The sequence below is a fragment of the Erinaceus europaeus genome, chromosome 8 (genome assembly GCF_950295315.1).
Source record: "Erinaceus europaeus chromosome 8, mEriEur2.1, whole genome shotgun sequence".
Lineage (NCBI taxonomy): Eukaryota > Metazoa > Chordata > Mammalia > Eulipotyphla > Erinaceidae > Erinaceus > Erinaceus europaeus.
The window spans coordinates 21,261,048-21,281,496 of NC_080169.1; the positions used below are offsets into that span (position 1 = coordinate 21,261,048).

Below are 20,449 nucleotides of genomic sequence, written 5' to 3' on the forward strand. Positions count from 1 at the left end.
ACTGGGCAAGTAGCTCAGCATTAGAGTGCAGAACTTACATGTAAAGGAGCCCAAAATTGACCCTCAGTGATACATTTGTAGGAGTGGTGCTCTGGTCTCTCATTAAATACATAAATCAATCTTTTTAAAAAAAATATATTTTAATGAGTAAGGGAGATACATAAAGACCAGAGCACTGCTCAGCTTTGGCCTATGGTGGTGCTGGGGACTGAACCTGGTACCTTGGAGCCCCAGGCATGAGTTTTATGCAGAACCATTATGCTGTCTCCTCAGCCCATGAATAAATCAATCTTCAGAAAAAATGGCAGGCGGTAGGTGGTGGCACAACTGGTAAAAGCACACATTATCACACGAGGATTAAAGTTAAAGGCCTCAGTGCCCACCTGTAGGGTTATAAGCTTCACGAGTTGTGAAGCAGGCTGAATCAATCTGTCACCTTATCATGACCAAAAGAAAATAAAATGCACACACAATCAGTATATATTAAAGGAAAAATGGTCACTGGGACTTGTCATGTAGGCAACGAACCCCAAACCCCAACAGTAACCTTGGTGGTGGTGGTGGGGGAATATTTTATGAAAAGTTCACATTTAGAAGTCTCAACCAATGAAATGTGTCATCACAGTAATTTCCTACTTGGCATTTGACAGGATATCAGCATATCAAGTTATTTCTTAGCTTCCTCTTACAAGCATACATAAGACTATTTGAGCACATAGCACCAATTGTAAAGTTCCTAACACATTGTAGGCTCTCATATAGTGTCTATGATTTATTTGCAAACTCTTTTCCTGTGGTTATAAGTCACTTAAATGATGTAACTGCTACTGGCAAATCTCCAAAATTCTGGATCGATCTGCATCTAGAAGAGAAGATCTGTGAACACCATGCCATTGAGCACCAAAATTAATCACGATCTCATTTTCAAATTGAGATCTGACCACAAACCATCTAAGACTGCAGCTTCTACATTCTGTGAAAAATACACTATGGGTCATTTCCTGGTCTGGTGACTCTTTTGTAGGGGAAACAGAAGTTTTAATTCCTATACAGTTAATAAATACTTAATATACAATCTTTTATACTCTCACATATCCATTTCTATGAAGTTAACAGTTACTAACTGGAAAAATTAGGATAAGCCACAGCTGCAACAAAATCCACCCTTTTAACCGATGACAATGCTGCTCTACTCTTAAAATCCTAACACTATACAAAATACATTTGCTTCAGTCTTGAAATTATACTGACAAAAAAAACTATACATGGGATCACTAAGGGAGCAAGTTATTAAAAATTATTCAAATCCTAAGTTGGAGTCTTCCTTTACCAGGCAATAAGTAAATGTATTAGCAGCTACTATTAATGAAGTTATTATCACATTTTTACTTCAGAATTAAAACTAGTGTAGTGGTAACTGACGGCTTATATAAAAATGTGACAAGCTTTAGATTTTTATAATTTGCTTGAATGAAATCCATCTCCAAAGAGTAGTTGCATTCTCCTTAGCTATAAAATGATTATTTCATGTCCTTGGCCAGGGGGTCAGGAGAATTACATAGGGAAAAAGGGGAAAAAAAAAAAAAAAAGATGATGACATTATGTTGTCTTAAAACATAAGATGTCTTGACTCCTCAAAGAAGCTCTAAGGCCTCCAGTGCACTTGTATGTGAATATATTACCTGAAACAGTCACTCCAGAGGGCTTCATTTACCAGTCTATTCTGTTATAATAAAACAAGCAACAAAACAGTATTTGGGTATCAGTTTCTCACCCTTATCATCAAGACTCACTGCCTCCCATCATCAATATTTATTGAGCATTTACAGTGTACTAGGCACAATAGAACATACAGAAAACATTGTCCCTGCTCTTGAGGAGCTTACATTCTAAACAAAAAGATACACCTCTTTCTTTTAAAATGGTATTTTTGTTTGGTGTTTTCTGCAAGATACTGAGGAAATAGTCTGCAGGGTGAGCTTTGGGTATAACTTAGCCCATCATTATTTAAAGAAGAGAAGGAAAGGGAGGGGGAGGATTTCAAAGGCAGACAATGACACACCATTCAGTATAGGTAGGGCTTACAGGGAGATAAACACAATCTGAGGAGAGATTTGCTGCAGTAAATAGGATGAGAGGAAGGGTTTATGGGATGCAAGCAAAGGAAAGTAGGGAATCCTTAAGACATCGAGTGGAGCCAGAAAAGATCATGCGGCCTTTTTCCTCCGAGTACACGGCTACCAAATAGGAATGGCTGGTGACAAGACAGAAGGCTAAAACGGGTAATCCTGTGTACCTGACAAATAACAAAGGATCAAAACTGAAGGCAGGCTTTTAAGAGTATTAAGAAAGTCTTGAAAACAAAAGTGTTCTGGAAGCACAAAACTTACAGTTAATGCTACCCAATGTCATGATGGGCCAAGAACATTATGGCTTCCTAAGTTAGAAAATGCCATATTATGAAAAAATTTAAATGGGTATTATCATTTTTCCCCCACCCCTGGGGAAAAAAAAAAAAAAAAAAAGAACAACCCACTCCGTGGGGAGAGGGGAATATGGGAAATAGTTGGGAACAGTAGTAGTAATATTAGTAGTATTTTGATATGATAAACTTTGTCTTTAAACTTGATAAAAGCCCATTAGCTGCCAAGAGGGAATAGGAAAGACATTTCAAAAAATGTACAATTTCCTTTGGAGAAGTTTTAGAACCAAAAAACTAATTTACATGAAAAGCTTGTAGAGAAAGTAGTTGAAAAGTCCATTCATAAAACTTTTATTCCACTTACATGAACTTAATACAAGTGTTCTTAACAATTATGCTTGGATTGTTCATGAAAATTTCATAAGACATTAAACAAAGCTAGCCATCATCTCAAGTTATTTTCCCTGTTAACTATTTTTACAGCACATGCATGTTAGGCAAGTATCAAAAAAAAAAAATAATCACAAAAGCAAAAAACCTAAAAAAAAAAAAGTTAAATACATGGGTTTTTTGTTTTACTGTTGTGCTTGATATACATGAAATGATGGATATCAAGCAACTCAGTTTTACTGCATCTTTACTTGTACATTTGTTCTTAGGTTGCCTAAAACATTTAAATACAAATAAAATGAGTGTAGCAAAAATAATGAAAGCAAACAGCAGGTAACTTTACAAATAATGGAATGTGAACCGTTTCTGCCCTTATCCAGAGTAAACTGGGTCACAACTTCTAAAGGAACACTTCTGTAGCTGTAGTCAAAGGTGTGCACATTGAGATTAAGTGCTCCGTAGATACACATGGTCTAACATGCAACTTCCATGAAATCATCTATTTCTACTACAGCCGTATAAGTGCTCCAAACCTTAAAGTACCCACAGTAACTACACTTTGACTGGAACAAATTATCCCTTTTATTCCCCATCAAGACAAACCAATATGTAGGCAGTTTTCTTTGCTTAGACATGGAAGCAGTTTGAACACTGGCCTCATGAAGCCACAATGTACCAAAAGTACTATGCCAAACATAACTTGTATAAAAATTCCACACCCCCATATTGGCCACCTCAAGATGAAAACAGGTAACTCCCTAAATGTTAACTGGCTCTACTCCCCTAATATTAAACATAAAAACCACATGGGAAATATAGAAATTCAAATAGAAGTAACATAAACCTGTCATAAATCGTAAACAAAAAACTATTTGTGGGACAGCATGGATGACAAATGGTCTACTGTGTAAATTTTAGAATGAGGCAGACAAAAGTTGGAAGGCCGGTTAATTTTCCCCTCCTTCTCCTGCTTCAGCTTCATCTCCTTGGGTATCAGATGTCCACAACTAGGAAGAAGGGAAAAAAAAAAAAGATTTCTCAGCATACTTCAGTTTGAAGAAAGATCTTAATATATATGGCAAAAGGAACAACACTATTCTTTTAGCTGTGTCAGTAATGCTTTTTTATTTCTAAAGTTTTAATTTTTCTTTTCCAGTTTTGGCTTTTAAGGCTGCCTGAATTATCTATGATAACAGTTAAAAAAACTGACGGAAAGTCCTTAGGGTTGTACTTTAGTACTGATCAACCAGATACCTCTTTACTTGGCAAAAAAGAGTCAATAATGCCAAGGCTCAGAGAAGACTGATAATAGTAACAGAGTCAGAATAAGAACCTTGACTTAGTTGTTTCAGTGTGTTCTTCAAGCTATACCAACACCAAAATCCAGCTGAAATATTATTAGATTAAGCTCTCTCAAAAATGATGGTAACTGAACAGGCTTTGGGTTCTACCTTGAAGTATGACAACCATCACACTTTCAAATCAGGAAGTCCTAAATATTAAATATTAGTCAAAGATGAAATGTATTTTCATTTAGCTAGATTGATTCATTATTTAAGAAACTATAGCATATTCATTTAACTAGAAATAACCCTGCTTAACAATAAACATAATAATAAATAGTACTGTTCAACAGTAAAATCTTTTTGTTGAGGCTATTCTAGAATGTAGAACCCCAACATAGAAAACTGGAGTGGAGGGCGGGGGGAAGACAGTATAATGGTTATGCAAACAGACTCTCATGCATGAGGCTCCTAAATCCCAGGTTCAATCCCCCACACCACCATAAACCAGAGCTGAGTAGTGCTCTGGTGTTTCTCTCTTTCTCTCTCTGAAAAAATAAAATAAATATAATAAAATAAAATAAAAAAACTGGAGTGGATTAAAATCGTTAGAAAAACTGAAATGGAAAAAAAAAAGGACAAAACTCTGCACTCAAGTGAAATGATCAGAGATAATAAATAATAATGATAATAAAAAACACTGGTCTGTAGTCTTTAGCTCTTTACCTGGTACACTGCAGATAATATTCTGAGATGCCTAACTTTACCTGACTCCTAGCTCTTTACCTGGTACACTGCAGATAATATTCTGAGATGCCTAACTTCACTCGGCTCCCAGTTCAAATCAAACTGCTTATCTAAACTCTTCTGTGACTAAACAGTGGCCCGGGAGATGGCACAGTAGATAAAACATTGAATTCTCAACCATGGGGTCTTGAGTTCAATCCCTGGCAGCACATGTACCAGAGTGATACCTGGTTCTTTCCGTCTTATGAATAAATAAATTCTTTAAAAGAAAAATAAATTCTAAAAACAGGTATGTAATGGAAGTAAGTAATTCTATTCTATAGCATTCACTTCAGTTTTCTTCAAAAAATCAACAGCTTTAATTACCCTTTATAGCAATCTATAAAACATCATCTCTCTGATCACATTAACCATGCCATTATGTACTTACTGTCAAGTTGTCTCTCAGTAACTGCATTATTAGCGTGCTGTCTTTGTATGACTCTTCACTTAATGTATCAAGTTCAGCAATGGCTTCATCAAAAGCCTGTTATAAGAAAAATAAATATCTCAGTGCTCAAATAATAAGGATTTCTAAATTTTCACGTTTAGAAGTGAAATACATACTGTCTTTGCAAGAGAGCAGGCTTTCTCTGGGGAGTTGAGAATCTCATAATAGAACACAGAGAAGTTAAGGGCCAGACCCAATCTGATAGGATGTGTTGGTTGCATTTCCTTTTTGCTGATTTCAAAAGCTTCTTGGTATGCCTGTTGTGACTGATCCACAATCCCTGGATAATGAAACACAACAATATGTACTGACAAATCTGAACTTTTATTTTTAACTGCTATATGCTTAAGAAAATAAGGAGAGCAGAGCAGTGGTGCACCCAATAAAGCACACAACGTTACTATGCGCAAGGACCCAGGTTCAAGTCCCTGGTCTCTACTGACATGAGGAAGTGAAGTAGTGAAGCAGCAAGTGGTGTGAGTAGGTATGCATCTCTTTCCCAAACCCTCATCAATTTCTGTCTCTATCCAAAATACATTTAGTGCGTATACACACACACTCATACAAACACATTCATATACATATATGTGCACATGTATGTATAGAAAGAAAGAAAAGGAAAAAAATGAGGCAACATCCTTATGCACAAAATTAGGCTTTTCAGGAAGCATACATTTGTAACAATACTGAGCAATAACTACATTATGTCAGAAATGAAACAGACAAACTCAAAAAGTAGGTTTGGAAAAAACAAAAACAGGTTTACCTTTCTTGTCATCCCCAGCAGCAACTTCAGCCAGGTAACGGTAATAGTCCCCCTTCATTTTCAAGTAGAAGACTTTGCTCTCTGCTTGCGAAGCATTGGGGATCAAGAACTTTTCCAAAAGAGACTTGAAAAGGAACAAAGTAAGAGTTGTAATAAGAAAACACTTACAAAAACTGAAACATCTGCCTTTCAAAGAACAGCAGTCTACCTAATAGCTGAAAATTTTAACTCCCGACCTGCTATTGAATAGAGCAGGCTCGGGAATTTGTGGTTTCAAAGTACAAGGCTTTGGATAGCAATATATAAAAAATTAAAGTCAGGGTAAGGGGACAGAACATAATGGTTATTTATGCAAAGAGTCTCTCATGCTTGAGGTTCCAAAGTCCCAAATTCAATCCCCTACATCACCATACCACAAAAAGCCAGAGCTGAGCAGTGCTCTGATTAAAAAAAAATAAAGTCTGTTCAGTTTATTATTTAATGATAATTCTTTTTAAATTGGGGTGATTTGTGGTTTACTGTAAATACACTTGTTGGTACATGTGTAATACGTCTCAGTTTTCTGTAAAACACTCTTACCCCCAAGCCTAGGTCTTCCTTCACCATTGTGCACTAGGACCTAAAATCCCGTCATTCCACCCCCAGCCTCCCATCTTTCACTTTGGTGCCATACATCAAACCTAGTTAGTCCAAGTTCTACTTCGTGTTTCTCCTTTCTGTTTATATTTTTCAACTTCGGTCTATGAGTGGGATCATCCCATATTCATCCTTCTCTTTCTAACTTATCTCACTTAACACGATTCCTTCAGACTTCATCCAAGATGAGGTAAAGAAGGTGATTATTATTGCAGGGTCATAGGGTAGGTCCACTTCTAGCCTTCTGAGAGTTCTCCAGACTGCTCTCCATAGGGGTTGGACCAACTGACATTCCCACCAGCAGTGGAGGAGGGGTCCTTTACTCCACGACCCCTCCAACATTTGTTGTTGCTATCCTTTCTGATGTATGGCATTCTTAATCATATTTTGCAATAGTAATCCCCCTTAGTTATCTACATACTGGAAAAAAGACTATATACTAATGATGACTCATTTTCTTTTAATGTTAACTGCCACCAGGGTTACTGTTGGGGCTTGGTGCCAGCACAATGAATCCACTGCTTCTGGTAGCCAATTACCACTTCCCTCCCCCCCTTGTTTTATAACAGAAATTTCGATGGCTCACGGGTGGTGTGTGCTGGGGCTGGGGAGATAGATACCTGTAGCATCCCTTCATTACTTGTGAACCTTCTCTCCTGCAGGTTTGATCCTGGGTCCCTGTGCATGATACAGTGTGCACTGTATCAGCTGCACTACTGCCTCAGCTGGAGCCAACATTTCACCCCGCCCCTATGGGTGTTTTTAATTCCTGAGGAGATAGGTAGTGCCAATCTCCCAGGCCTCACAGGCAACTGGCCCTTGGCCCGAGGGGAAGGGGCTTCAGGGGCAGAGTCCAAGGGGCGGATAGAGGTGCAGTCTCAGTAACTATCACTGACCCTGAGCCAACATTTTCCTTATTTATTAGTGAGAAATACAGGAGGAGACAAAGAACCAGTATCACTCTGGTACATGTGCTACTGGGAATTTAGCTTGGGATCTCAAGCCTGAGAGGTCAATCCTTTATCTACTGAACAATCTCCTGGCACTCCGAGTCAACATTTTCTAACTAGCCTGCAAACATCCAATTTTTTCTCAGTAGTCATGTCATTAAATGAAAAAAAAAAAAAAGATAAACTTTGGGATACTGGAGTAATGTAACTGAAGAAGAAACCAGTAAAATAAGGGAACACTAGAGTCCAGACCAGAAGGGGAGGAAAACTAACTTAATTTACAAGAATGTAATTCAAGGAAAACCTTATCATCAACAAATGGGGTGAAAGTGAAACTAAGACGGTAATAGTGGACAAGAAGTAAAATCAAGAGTTCACTCAGTATTGTAACTTTGCTTCAATATACTACTACTATATTGTATGATTAATTTAAAAAGCAAAAGTTGCACTCATATTAGGAAGCGGCCAAATAAACCCTGTGGACTTTCCTTTACCCTTTGATGTTAAAGGCGTTTTAACTCAGTTTCTCCCTCTCTTGCTACAACTACATGAGCTCCAGCTACTCAGAGTTAAACCACAATGTTATCATAGGAATACACTAACATGACCTGGACACTTAAAAAATCTTAATGTAGATGTCATGGGGGAGACTGACAGACCTTTGGTGGTAGGTGTGATATAAACTGTAAATTAGTACAAAATCACTAATAAAAAAACACAAAGAGGGGCCTGGTAGTGGTGCACGTTTAAATATACAGTGTCATGCACAAGGGTCAGTTTCAAGTCCCCATGCCCCCACTTGCAAGGACAAAGCTTCAAGAGCAGTGGAGTGGTGTCCGCAGGTGCCTCTCTCCCCCTTCTCTCTAAATTTCTCACTGTCCTATTAAAATAAAGTCTTGTTAAATGGGAAACTGGGGAATGTTATGCATGTACAAACTATTGTATTTACTGTTGAATGTAAAACATTAATTCTGCGATAAAGAAAAAAAAGTTAAAAAAAAAAGTATACTTAAAATATTTTTCCCCCTTGGCTTAGTCCACTTAAAAATAAAATAAAATAAAGTCTAAAGAATAATAATAGAAACAAAGGGAAAAAAATCGGACATCTCCCTCTTCATTTATATTTTTTAAAAGATTACTAGTAAGCATCAACAAATACTGGAGGCAAGAGAGAGGGAGAGGAAGAGAGAGAAAAAGCCTAAATGAGGGTATAAACAGGAAAGCAATGACAGACCCTGACAGCATAGGTAAGATCCTCTGTTCATAAGATATAGGGATTACGACATTTAAAAATCTGCTTCACTATTCACATTAATAGAAATTTCATTAGTATGTCACTTTAGACTCAGCTGTAATTTGAATAAATGGTAAAAAAAAAAGTGCAAAAAGCTTTCATTTACAAAAGATTAAGCCATGTCAAAAGAGGAGTCAGGTGGTGCACCTGTGGTACAGCATGTATGTTGCCACGTGCAAAGACCTGGGTGCAAACCCCTGATCTCCTGCGGGTATAGGTCAGTTGGTCTCTTACACTCCCATCAGCTTCTAGCTGTCAACAAACACAGAAAAAGGCCACCAGGAATGGTGGTGCTGTACAAGCCCAGAGATAACACTAGTAGGGAAAGACAAACAAACAAAAAAGGGAAAACATTTTTCTTTTAGTCTAATTTTACAGGTGACCTGTTAAAGGTACAAACTAAGAAAGGCTGCCTTCTGCCTAAATTCAATTGTAGTCTACTGCTAAAGAGCTGTGTCACTGTGAAAAAGTTTTTAAATCTCTCTGGAGTTCAGGTTTCTTATCTGTAAAATTTTTGAAAATGTTGTGAGTTAAATAAATCTTAATGTACAGGAAATACTTAAAACTTATTAAGCTGTCAAGAACATCATGGTGGTAGATAAAAAGCTTTGAAAAAGTTTCATTTTTATTTAAGACTTTCAATTTTCTTTCACTGGTCAAAAATACTATTTTTTCTTCCTTAAAGTGACAGGCTCACTTCATTTTCAATTGATGTTTTGCTTAACAGTCAAGTCTGAATAAACTGTAACTTGTCTTCTTTGAAGAGCACTCCATGGGGGTGGAAAGCACTAAGCTCAATTCTTAATTCAAATAACCACAAATGTCTTTTCTGGAAAAAAAAAAAAAAAAAAAAAAAGCCATACTTCCAATTTAACCATACAAAACATTAAAAGGATGTTGACATATGGCCTATTATTAAACTACTAGTAAGTAGCAAAATTACTATTTTAATTTTAAGAGTAATTTAAAGAGTTTTCAAGAGTTTTTAAGAGTAATTTTAAGAGTTTCAAGATACACAAGTCAGTCTTTGTATGTGTGAAACCCAGGGATCAAAACCCCAGAGCTCATACACATGAGGCGTTTCACTAGTAGTACTTACTATTCATTCAGTGCTAGTAGTTTTAACACTGGGCTACAGTCCTAATCCTACTTTTGAAATTTATCAATTACAGTATAGTGCCATCACTTTCATTAGTATTAGAAACCCAGCAGTTTTAGGCACTCTTGCTTTTTTATCAGTGCTAACGACTACATCGAAGAGAGCCAAGAATATAGTTGTGACTTCAAGAACACCACCCACCTCTACTCAGCCACCAAAAGATTCTCAGGAATCTGGCAGTTCCTCTTAAAAAAAAAAAAAAAAAAGATTTATGAGAAAGAGAAAAGGGAACCAGAACATCACTCCGGCACCTGCAACACCAGGGCTTAAGACTTGGGACCTCATGCTTGAGAGTCCAATGCTCCATCTACCTACCACACCTCCTTCCTTCCTGGTGGTACGGATCACTTTTAAGGACTGATGACTGAAAATAATCTGTGCTATAAGCCATCTAACTTTACTATTTTTCTTAATTTTTAATTAGTGATTAAATATTGATCTATAAGGTAAGATAACAGCAGTATAATTCCATACAATTCTCACTACTAGAGTTGTGTCCCATCCCCTCCACTGGAAACTTCCCTATTGTTTACCACTCTGGGAGTAAAGACCAAAATTCTTTTGGGGGTGAGCCATCTAACTTTAGATTCCTAATTTTAACCCTATCTTCTATTCTCTCCAGAGTCTATGTTTTTATGCCTCTAGCAACTAGTTAAAGCTCCTAATGGAAAGAGAAACAAAAAGTATTTTCTATCACTAATGATATAAATTAAAAGTTATATACCAAATAGCATGAAACTGACATTTAAGAAAACAAGGAGTATACCAATATGGACATACATTAAGGTACAATTTATTATTTTTTTTAAAAGGTACAATTTATAAAGTAGTTTGTATTTGATCTTATCTTGCACATTCTTTAAGCATAGAATTTTTTTATACAGCACAGCAAATTCCCATAAGAATACAAAAACTTACTGCACCAAAGTAAAAGACTGGGGTAGGTAGGTGGGGAGAATACAGATCCAAGAAGGATGACAGAGGACCTACTGGAGGTTGTACTGTTATATGGAAAACCAGGAAATGTTATGCATGTACAAGCTATTGTATTTACTGTCAAATGTAAAACATTAATTCCCCAATAAAGAAAGTAAAAAATAAATAAATAAACAAGACAGACAAGAATAAAATAAAGCTATATTAAACTTGAAAAAAAAATACAAAAACTAAGAGATCATTCTAAGTGACAAGAACTTTTTTAATTCTACATACTAACATCTAAATTATTATTCACAGGGAGCATAATTTAAAATAAAATTAATTATGATTTTGCATTTATAACTTTTCACATACTTAACTGAAGGCCTCTTTTTAAGGGCAAAAAAGTGTTTCTGCATTTAGCAAAGGAAGCAGAGGCCACAGCATCTGTTAGGCATAGGAAGGTTTGGGAGTCAATCTGAGTCTCAGACTTAAGAATAGCTGTTCTACATTGAGCCACTTCCCTGGATGCTCCATTCTTCATAAAAGAACACATATTTATTGACTAATATAGAAGACTGAGGGCTTGGTGGCAGTGCACCTGGTTGAGTGCACGTCACAATGCACAAGGGTTCAAGCCCCCAGACCCCACCTGCATGGGGAAAGCTTCACAAGTGACGAAGCAGGGCTGGAGTTCTCTCTTCTCCATCATCCCCTTCCCTCTCTATTTCTGGCTGTCTCTATCCAATAAATAAATAAAGACAGTAAGAAAATTTATTAAAAAATAAAGAAGACCTTGGGTAGGGGAGACAGTTTAATGGATATGCAAATGTCTCTCATGTCTGCGGCCCCAAGCTCCCAAACTCAATTCCCACCATACACCAGAGGTGAACAGTGCTCAGGTTGTTTCTGTATCTTTCTCATATAAAATATTAGACAATTAAAAATATGACCTCTGGATTGATAGTTTTACATAAATTCCAACTGAAAGTTCTTTAAAGACACATTTTACACATATCAGGTACTCAACTATTTAAAATCCCCTAGCTAAATGCAGTAATTTGAACAATTTCATTGAAATGTAACAGGAAACTAAGCATAATCTTAGAGAATGAGGAAATTTTAGGTCACTACCCTGGAGACTATCAAGCCTATTAAACTAGCAAACTTCTAAACAGGTAAGACAAAATATGACGGAAATTACTAAAAGTGGGCAGATCTACTGTAGATATTTTTTCCAGAGATGACACAAAATGACCCAGACATATCAAAGAATGTTCATAACTTCCACAATGAAATCATCATGTGAATGAACGACATTAAAAAAGGGCTGGAAACAGCAAGTTTCTAGGCTGGAGGAGTAGTGGAGAGGGTGGAGTTTTTTCAGTAGCTTCCCCCTCTCCTCCAAGTACTAACAAAAGTTAGTTAAAAGAAAGCGGTTGATCTCCCCCCCCCCCCATCCTCCAGGTCTGCAACTCCCCAGTCTAAGATGGACAAAATCTGTGCCATCTTTGGAGGCTCCCAGGGCACTGGCAGGGGAGTGACCCAGTTAATGGCCCAGAAGGGCTAGCGACTGGCCATCATCTCCAGAAATCTACAAGTGGCCAAAGCAACTGCCTGTGAGCTTGGTGGGCATCATTTGGCATTTAGATGCCATGTTGCCGAAGAACAAGACGTCCAGAATACACTTGAAGAGTTGTAGAAAAGTTGAGGTTCAGTTAAATTCTTGGTAAATGCAGCCGGAATCTGCAGGAATAATCTTTTAGTTTTAGTAAGAGCAAAAACTGAAGGTATGATATCTCTGCTTCATATAATCTCTTGGGTTCCATGCTGACATATAAAGCTGCTGTGAAGACTAGGATCCAACCGCAGGGTGGGTCTATAGTTAATACAGGAAGTATTATTGGCTTAAAAGGCCTGTCTGGTGAGTCTGCATGCTGTGCAAGTAAAGCAGGATTGGTTGGATTTTCACGTGCTGTCACTAAAGAAGTAGCAAGAAAGAAAATAAAGAGTGAATGTAGTTGAACCAGGATTTATTCACTCAGATATGACAAAACAATTGAAAGAAGATTTAAAGAAAAATGTTCCTCTTGGGAGGTTTGGAGAGCCTACTGAGGTGGCACACACGGTTGTGTTTCTTGTAGAATCACCATATATTACAGGACGTGTTCTAGTAATGGATGGGGGATTACAATTGGCAGTGTAGTTGATAGCTTATTCAGTCATAATGGTGATTAGAATCAAGGGCATATAATGATAATAGTAATAATATAATAATAATAATTAACAAGATTGTAAGATAAAATAACAGGGGTATAATCCCATTTAGTTCTCACTACCAGAGACCCGTGTCCCATCCCTTCCATTAGAAGCTTCCCTATTCTTTATCCTTCTGGGAGTATGGACCAAATTTCTTTATGGGGTGCAGAAGGTGAAAGATATGGCTTCTGTAATTGCTTCTCTGCTGGGCATAGGCATGGGCATTGGCAGGCTGATCCATGCCCCCAGCCTGTGCTGGATGTGCACTCAACTAGGTACACCACCACTGTCACGGTTTTTTTGTTTTCTATACTTCATTGTGACATCCCATTCAGGCTTAAGTTCCCTTCTCAGGACACTTCATGTTCTAAAATTATCAATAAAAGTGATTTGGTTAATTACAAGAAAGAAGTGTATTTCACTTAAATAACCACATAAAGATGTAAGGTTACAAATAGGTTTAATCGCCACCCCCATATCAAACTGGAAGAATATGAGAACTCCTGAAACAGGTGATCAGTGTTCTAACTTTGATGAATTCTCCACGTCTAGTTTATACTTTAACGCTTGCAGCATACTGATGAATTCAGTTGCCAGCTGCTGCTTATGTTCAGTAGTTCAAGAACTTTAATAAATTCTTACTTAAGAAGGCCTATCTGTAACTGTTAATGAGCTCTTATGAAACCATAATACAGTCTGTGTGTAAGACTTTAAGAACGGTTTATGATTAAAGCCAATGTATTAAAATTTTTACTAGGAAGATTTAAAAAAAAAAAAAAAGACTGGGAACAAGAATTGTTGATGAGTATATGGAGAAAAGGAATTTGGTATGCTGTTGATGAGAGTGCAAACTGGCACAGCCCCTATGTAACAGGGCATGAAAATCCCTTTAAAAAATTACAAGGGTTTATGGGGACTCCTATGTTCTTAGCTGTACTAGTAACAATAACCTACGTAAGGTATTATCAACCATAAATTCCTATCAATAGATGACTAGATAAAGGTGACAGAGGGTATCTACCCTCAATGGATTTATTACTTGGTATTGTGTGGCTTGAGTTAATGAGATACCAACTCACCACCCCTTTGAGAACGTCATACATCAGAAACCACAGCAACAACAAATGCTGGAGAGGTTGTGGGGACAAAGGAATCCTCTCAAGGCTAGAAACAGACTTTCCTTATGACCCAGTAATTTCTCTACTAGGGATATATCTTAAGGAGTCAAGCACATCCACCCAAAAAGATAAGTGTGCACCTATGTCCATAGCAGCACAATTCATATTAGCTAAAACCTAGAAAACAACCAAGGTGCCCAACAACAGATGAGTGGCTGAGAAAGTTGTATATACATACACAATGGAATACTACTCAGCTATATCAGAACAATGAGTCCACCTTCTTCAACCCATCTTGGATGGAGCTAGAAGGAATTATGTTAAGTACAATAAGCCAGAAAGAGTAGTATAGGATGACACCTCTCATAAACCTAAGTTGAAAAAGAACAGAAAGGAAAACAAAAGCAGAATTTGACAAGAGTTTGGAGCAATACACTGAAGTCAAAACAAACAAACAAACAAAAACTTGGGGGTAGATTTTCAGCTCCTAGGATATGGGGGTAGAGACACAGACTTTGGGTGGAAGGAATGGTGTTAATAAGTAAACTGACTTTTTACCATGGGCTTAAATTGTTAATGCATCTCTGTTAATAATTTTTTTTTGAAATATTAAATCACCTATAATCTTAGACCAAGGAGACCAGAAGCAACCTGTCTTGTATATAATATATAATTATTTGTAAATAGCATTAAATGATGCAAATCATGGTAAGGTCTAACCATAGGATTTTCAAAGTTAACCAAGTTCCCAAATAACTTGGTTTTAATATTAATTATCTATTGTCTTCTTTAACTCTAAGACATCAAGGAACCTTCTTCATTCTCTATAAAACCCATTATTTCTCCCAGTCCTAGAACCTCTGGGGCTTTACTTGTTTTCCTTCATGTTTCTCTTGACCCATCCCATTTGATACTGCATCTGCTGACCTCAACCAAATCAATGCAACCAGTGCCAGATGGTGTCCAGAGACACCAGGCCTGGGATGTCAACCATTCAGCTCCAATACTCTAGATAGTGAGACCGTTCCTAGTTCACAGGACCACTTCAGATAGTGCACTTCCTAACAAAGTGACAGAACCTAGATATAGACCAAGGCCCATGAGACAGGGCACATGTGCACACGTATCCGCAAGCTGGGCAAACATAAACCTTAAAAGTGTGCGGGGGGCAGGCAGTAATACAGTGGGCTAAGTGCACATGGCACAAAGTGCAAGGATCCTGGTTCGAGCCCCAGATCCCCCACCTGCAGAGGGGGTCGCTTCAGGGTGGTGAAGCAAGTCTGCAGGTGTCTTTCTCTCCCTCTTCTTTTTTGATTTCTCTGTCCTATCCAACAACCACAACAACGGCAACAATAACAGTAAGGGCAACAAAATGGGAAATACGGCCACCAGGAGCAATGGATTTGTAGTGCAGGCACTGAGCTCAGCTCCAGCAGTAACCCTGGAGGCAAAAAAAAAAAAAAAAAAAAAGTTGAACAGTCTACAGTGACTCAATAGGTACAACAAGCAGAAAGACCTGAAAAATAAGATACCATAAAGTACTTAATCAAATATTTTCTACTTAGAACTAGATACCCTCCTCACCTTCTTTCACTTCCCTAAATCACTCTCAAGGCTAAACCTTGTCAGATGAAATAAGGACTACAAAAGCTGGATAAGGGTAAGAGACTGGCACACTTTAATAATGCCCCCTCTTAAGTTTCTTTATTGGGGATCAATGGTTTGCAGTTGACAGTAAAATACAATAGTTTGTACATGCATAACATTTCCCAGTGTACCACATAAAAATTCAACCCCCACTAGGTCTTCCTCTGCCATCATGATCCAAGACCCAAACCCTCCCTCCCACCTCAGTCTTTTACTTGGGTGTAATACACTAATACCAGTAATAATGGCCACCCCATCATCCAGGGCCCTAGTCAGGGAATCGTGGGATTCCCACATAGATATGGACCTAGACCTCTGACCTCCTCTCTCCACCGTCACTGATCATCTCCATCAGAAACAGCATTGTGGATCCTCTAGTGGGCCTCTACAGGATACTGCCCTAAATATAGAACAACAGTGGTAGAAAGTGCCCCACTCTCTGAAAGGAGGCGGGTCAACATACTCTGCCATTTGAGGAAAAGTGGTCCTGAAATGAGTGCAGCCTAGAATGTTCCTAGCTGTGACCATGGAATGCAAGCTCAGATCTACAGGGATATAGAAGTGACACAGGTTCCTGTGTTGAATATGAATAGACATGGCTCCTAGGTCAGATCGATGGGGTTTACAGTTAACAATATTTATATACTTTTCCCATATTGTGAGCTTTTCTCTGCCCATTTCTAGCTTTCTAGTCCTATTCCCATCTTTAATACCATCTTCCCAAACAATACTCTTAGCCCACCTGTATGTTAGCTGTCGTGCTTAGTCAAGTCATGAGCCCCTTGGAACATACCTAAAATATGACTTCCTAGCTTCTTGCAACATTTCTTCCAAATTTCATCTGCTATACTCTTACCTTTAGGGTCCTGATTCTTAAACAATTTGTTCTGCTTTATGTCTTAATGCTTTTCAGCCACCAAGCTGCAGATGCTACCATGATGCCAAATTGACTTCCCTAGACAAACAACCTCACCAATGTATCCTGAAACTACACCTCCCCAGAGCTCTACCCCACTAGGGAAAGATAGAAATGGGTTGGGGGTGGAAGTCTGGCAGTACTGCAGCGGGTTAAGTGCAGGTGGCGCCAAGCCCAAGGACCGGCAGGAGGATCCCAGTTTGAGCCCCCGGCTCTCCACCTGCAGGGGAGTCGCCTCACATCCGCAGGTCTGCAGGCATCTTTCTCCCCTCCCGCCGCTCCCCCCCACCATCTTCCCCTCTCTCCATTTCTCTCTGTCCTATCCAACAACGATGACATCAACAGCAATAACTACAATAATAAAACAAGGAGAACAAAAGGGAATAAATAAAGCATTAAAAAAAAGAGAAGAAATGGGTTGGGAGTATGGATCAGCCTGTCAACACCCAATGTCCAGTCTCCAGAGAAGCAATTACAGAAGCCAGACTTTCCAATTCTGCTTCCCATTAAAAATCTTTGATTCATACTCCCAGAGGGATAAAGAATAGAGAAACATCAAAGGGGGTATGGGAATCTGGTGGGAATTGAATTGTATACAGGAACTGTCCCCCTTATTCCACAATCTTGTCAAATCATTACTATATCACTAATAATAACATCATGGTGATATAGGGTAAAAAAATAACTACAGGTATTTGTACCAGGTCTAAAGGACACCTATAAATTCCAGGCTTACTCCCCCTCCATTTCCTAGTTTGCAGGGCCTTGAGAGCTTTTAAGCAAATTGACTTTTACTATTCCACCCCCCCCCCTTTACACATCTCACGGTCCACATGTACACAACCTTTCTTTGTGTAACATTATGTTATAAAAGAGAAACTCCATCTGAATTTTGGGCCCAAAATGTTGTGGCATATGCAATTTTGACCTGATGCTTCAATAAAACTGTTTTCCTACATCCTAGGTGCTGTAGCTTGTTACTGATTCTGTTTATAATGGTTTCACTTACGTGGAGTATGACTAAAAAAAAAAAATTTAAAAAAAAAACAAACAATAAGCAAATAACTGATTCTTAAGATTCTGAAAAGGTGGTTTTTGGTAGGAAAGGGTACAACTGTTAGTTTCTATTTGATGGCATAGGAACAGGAACTTTGGTGATGGGTGTCGATGATTTGTATACACACACAGAGGAGAGGTGTGAACTATATTCCCTAAAATCGTACAATATTGTAACCCAATGTTAAATCAACACTTTTTAAAAAGTATCAAGGGTGATACTGTTAATTTGCTCAAACAGGAAAAAAAAAATTAATCCAACTCTCTAGAGATCTGAAAAACTGTCTAGCAATTTTTAAGACTTTCTTTTTTAAAATTTTTATTTTTTTTTTATTTTCCCTTTTGTTGCCCTTGTTTTTTGTTGTTAATGTCATCGTTGTTGGATAGGATAGGATAGAATAGGACAGAGAAATGGAGAGGAGGGGAAGACAGGGGGGGGGAGAGAGAAAGATAAGACACCTGCAGACCTGCTTCACCACCTGTGAAGCATCTCCCCTGCAGGTGGGGAGCCGGGGCTCGAACCAGGAGCCTTATGCCGGTCCTTGCTCTTTGCGCCAAGTGCGCTTAACCTGCTGCACTACCGCCCGACCCCCACTGTCTAGAAATTTAAGTATGTGGTTGTTGGGCTAAGCACATAAAAAGCCCACCAAAGATTGGGGAGGATAGTTTGAAGCAGAGAAAAAAAAAAAAACCCGCCAACACCCATGTTCAGTAAAGAAGCCAGACCTTCCACCTTCTGCACCCCATAATAATCCCCGAGAGGGATCAAAGAATAGGAAAGCTTTCAAGGGAGGGGATGGGATATGAAGTTCTGGTGGTGGAAATTTTGTGTAATTATATCCCTCTTATCCTATGGTCTTGCCAATATTTTCATTTTATAAATAAAAAAGAAAAAAGTTGGCAAATATATATAAATATGTAGATAGTTATAGAAATAAGTCAATCCATATCTGTGATCTTACGAGAACGCAGTTTCCAGTGGAGGGAATGGGACACAAAACTTTGGTGGCAGGAAATGCATGGAATTATACCCGTTGTCTTTTTTTGAAAATATTAAATCACTAATAAAAAAAATCTGTTTATTCAGGAAAATAAAACCCACAAGCCCACCAAAGAAAAACACCTTGAAGTCAGGAGACCCTGTCATCTAGGAGTGAAAGGGATTCAAAATATGAAATTATGAACAATCCCTGTGTCCCATTCTATCTTATTTATATAATACTGATTTTAAAACCTCCCTTCCAATTTTAGGCTAGAAGAACTTCTTCCTAATGCAGTAATCAGCTTCCTACCAGGACATCATGTGTTTCCTACTATGATACTGAAGAGGATAAAAATATCACTTTCAGGATTCTTACCCCCCCCCAACATAATTTGAATTAAATGATTAGCAATTATCAGGCAGAATCAAATTGGGAGTCTATAAAATAACTAGTCAAAATTCTTAGAAAAAAAATCTGAAACTATTAAGTCAAAGACTAAAAAGCTGATTCAAATTAAAGAATAAGGAGTTATGACAGTGAAGTGTAAAGTATAATTCTGGCTGAGAATTACAGTGATACAATTTGTGTAAGTTTAACTTTTAACAGCTTTATTAATTATTTTATTAATCTTCTGATGTAAATTTTACTGTTAATACGACATTAACGTAGGGAATCAGATAAAGGATATATGGGAAATCATTCATACAAATAAGGATACAGTTTGACTTTATACAAATTTTGCAGGAAAATTCAGTGGTCAAAAGGAAAAGGACACAAAATTGGAGATTTTAATGTGATTCTAAATACTTAAGAAGTGAACTCTGAAATATAGACTAGAAATGAAGACGTTTTAAATTGATATTTTCTTCAAGTTATGCCAACTCTTCCACTCCTACAAAATCCCTTACTTCTTGTAGCAGAATAAATATATTATGTTTTAATCTAAAAATCAGGTGACACTTCCAAAGAGACAGAAAACATTAGTGCTTAACATATGACCTATTTAAGTCACCAAATCCTCTGGCTCTATGCTCCTTTAAGTCCCAAATTCATATTCTATAAAATTTAACCGCTGCGGGTCAGGCGGTGGCGCAGTGGCGGCTTAAACGCACATGGCGCAAAGCGCAAGGACGGGCATAAGGATCCCGGTTCGGCCCCCCCCCCCCCCCCCCCGCTCCCCACCTGCAGGGGAGTCGCTTCACAGGTGGTGAAGCAGGTCTACGGGTGTTTGTCTGCAGGTGTCTATCTTTCTCTCCCCCTCCTCTCTGTCCTATCCAACAACGAACAACATTAACAATGGTAATAATAATAACCATAATGAGGCTACAACAGTAAGGGCAACAAAAGGGGGAAAAAATTGGCCTCCAGGAGCGGTGGATTTGTGGTGCAGGCACCGAGCCCAGCAATAACCCTGG

General features: G+C 38.1%; 1 protein-coding gene and 1 pseudogene across 1 annotated transcript in view; one reads left to right on the plus strand and one right to left on the minus strand.

The window, feature by feature from the left end:
* Positions 1-1,797: 1,797 nt before the first annotated feature.
* The window catches only part of YWHAZ (tyrosine 3-monooxygenase/tryptophan 5-monooxygenase activation protein zeta), a 35,144-nt gene continuing 16,492 nt past the window's right edge, over positions 1,798-20,449 (minus strand). The window contains exons 3-6 of the mRNA XM_007532478.3: positions 6,099-6,222; positions 5,449-5,612; positions 5,273-5,368; positions 1,798-3,819 (exon numbers count right to left, since the gene is read on the minus strand). Coding sequence (XP_007532540.1) covers positions 3,760-3,819; positions 5,273-5,368; positions 5,449-5,612; positions 6,099-6,222 — 444 coding nt within the window. The 3' untranslated portion in view covers positions 1,798-3,759. The remainder of the gene's footprint in view (positions 3,820-5,272; positions 5,369-5,448; positions 5,613-6,098; positions 6,223-20,449) is intronic.
* LOC103121989 (3-oxoacyl-[acyl-carrier-protein] reductase-like) lies at positions 12,545-13,304 on the plus strand (annotated as a pseudogene).